General features: G+C 50.0%; 1 protein-coding gene across 1 annotated transcript in view; it reads right to left on the bottom strand.

Annotated features, from left to right (window-relative positions):
• Positions 1–1,025: 1,025 nt before the first annotated feature.
• Sox17 (SRY-box 17) overlaps positions 1,026–1,660 on the bottom strand; it is a 2,718-nt gene continuing 2,083 nt past the window's right edge. The window contains exon 2 of the mRNA XM_023717689.1: positions 1,026–1,660. This exon is cut by the window's right edge and continues 651 nt beyond it. Within this exon, the coding sequence (XP_023573457.1) occupies positions 1,392–1,660 (269 nt within the window). The 3' untranslated portion in view covers positions 1,026–1,391.

Below are 1,660 nucleotides of genomic sequence, written 5' to 3' on the forward strand. Positions count from 1 at the left end.
CAGAGGTCAGGGGCTATTTCAGCATAAGCGGCTCTCCTGAGGCCCCCGGGTTCAATCGCAACCGTGTCGAGGGGGAAGCAAGGAGACGGCACTGCTCCCCCTTTCCAGGTGACCCTCTCCCACCATCTGTAAGGTAGGAAGAAACACACTGGAGTTCCAGGCTCACTGGGGCTGGGCCTCTGCAGGCTGGCACGAGGAAGCACCTGGCACAGGAAATACCCCACACACGTCGGTCTGTTCACAATCTGTAAACTGTGCGAAAAATGCCACTGCAGTTAGCACCTGGGTCTGCAAGGACTGATGTCCTTAGGACCCCATTACTGGGGCCTTCCCTGCTCGGGGCGTGGCAGGGATCTTGCTGGGGCTGCAGCCCTAGTTACATCTGTGAAGCACGTCACACTCCAGGGGCAGGGACCTCAGGCACCAGGAAGCTCCACCATCCCTGTCGGTGCAGCAAAATAAACTAGGCGCGAAGGCTTGCTAAGTAAGTCACAGTGCCCATTCTGATGACTTCCTGGGACTCCAGTTACTTTTAACTCAGCTACTCCACACTTTAAGGGTGTTAAAAGGCAAGAATTCAAACAAGCTGTATTGAACAAAGGCAGACAGATCGGTGGAATTGAAACCAAAAAGCCAAACATGAAAACAAGCTTTTCCAGGCAGGTCCCAAGGTTGATTTAGCAACTAGAATAAGAACTAGGAAAGCGAAGCTGCTCGGAACATCCAGGTTAAGGGGATACATAAGAACTAGAGACAGTCGACACTACTTACAACTATTACTTTTTGGAGACCAATGTCACTTAGGTATATGTAAAGTGAGGATCATTCCGTGAGCTTTTGTTACAGAAAAGCAATTACATCAGACTTCATAACCTAATGTTCATTTCCAAGGCTGCTTCTTACAAGTATCTGCTTTATTATAAGAGAAGACAAATTTCAACTTTACTTGCTTCTATGTACTATTGACCTTAAAACTGGTTTCCGATAAAACTAGTGTGACACAGGCACGGCTGGAGTGGAACAGCACAATTCCAGATTTTATTTTTAAAAATACTTTTAAAAAACATACCCAGGACAGTTTCTTTGATCAATAAAATCTCAAGAAATGGAGTAAGAAATTTAAAGATACTGACACATAAGAACTGGCTAATTTGAAACTGGAAATGTGGTTTTAACAACGCTACGGGGAAAGAAGTCCCTGAATATATTTTAAACCAAACCTCACAGAACCCGCAACCGTTCAAGTGGTAGACAAAATAAATTACCATAAATTATGTGCTAAGGCAACTTAAAAACAAAAGGAAACAACAGGAGAAGGATGTCCTTAGCTTTTCCCGGAAGTGTGTAACACTGTACTTCTGGCCTGCAGGCTGGGGATCGGATCGGAGCGCTCAGACGTCGGGGTAGGTGCAATAATACACCGCGGAGCTGGCGTCGGACACCACGGACGAGAGGGCGCCGGGGCCGTCTGGGAGATTCACGCCCGCGTCGTGGGCCGGGTAGGGGAGCGCCATCTCGGGCTTGCACACGAAGTGCAGGTACTGTTCGAATTCCGTGCGGTCCACCTCCCCAAGGAGCTCGGCGGCGGGCGGCCCGGGCTCCGCGCCATCCCGGCAGGGCAGCGCGTCCGGCGGGGGCGAGGGCTGGCCGGGGCCTGGGG

Source organism: Octodon degus, unplaced genomic scaffold, assembly GCF_000260255.1.
Source record: "Octodon degus isolate 3935 unplaced genomic scaffold, OctDeg1.0 scaffold00054, whole genome shotgun sequence".
In the NCBI taxonomy this organism is placed as follows: domain Eukaryota; kingdom Metazoa; phylum Chordata; class Mammalia; order Rodentia; family Octodontidae; genus Octodon; species Octodon degus.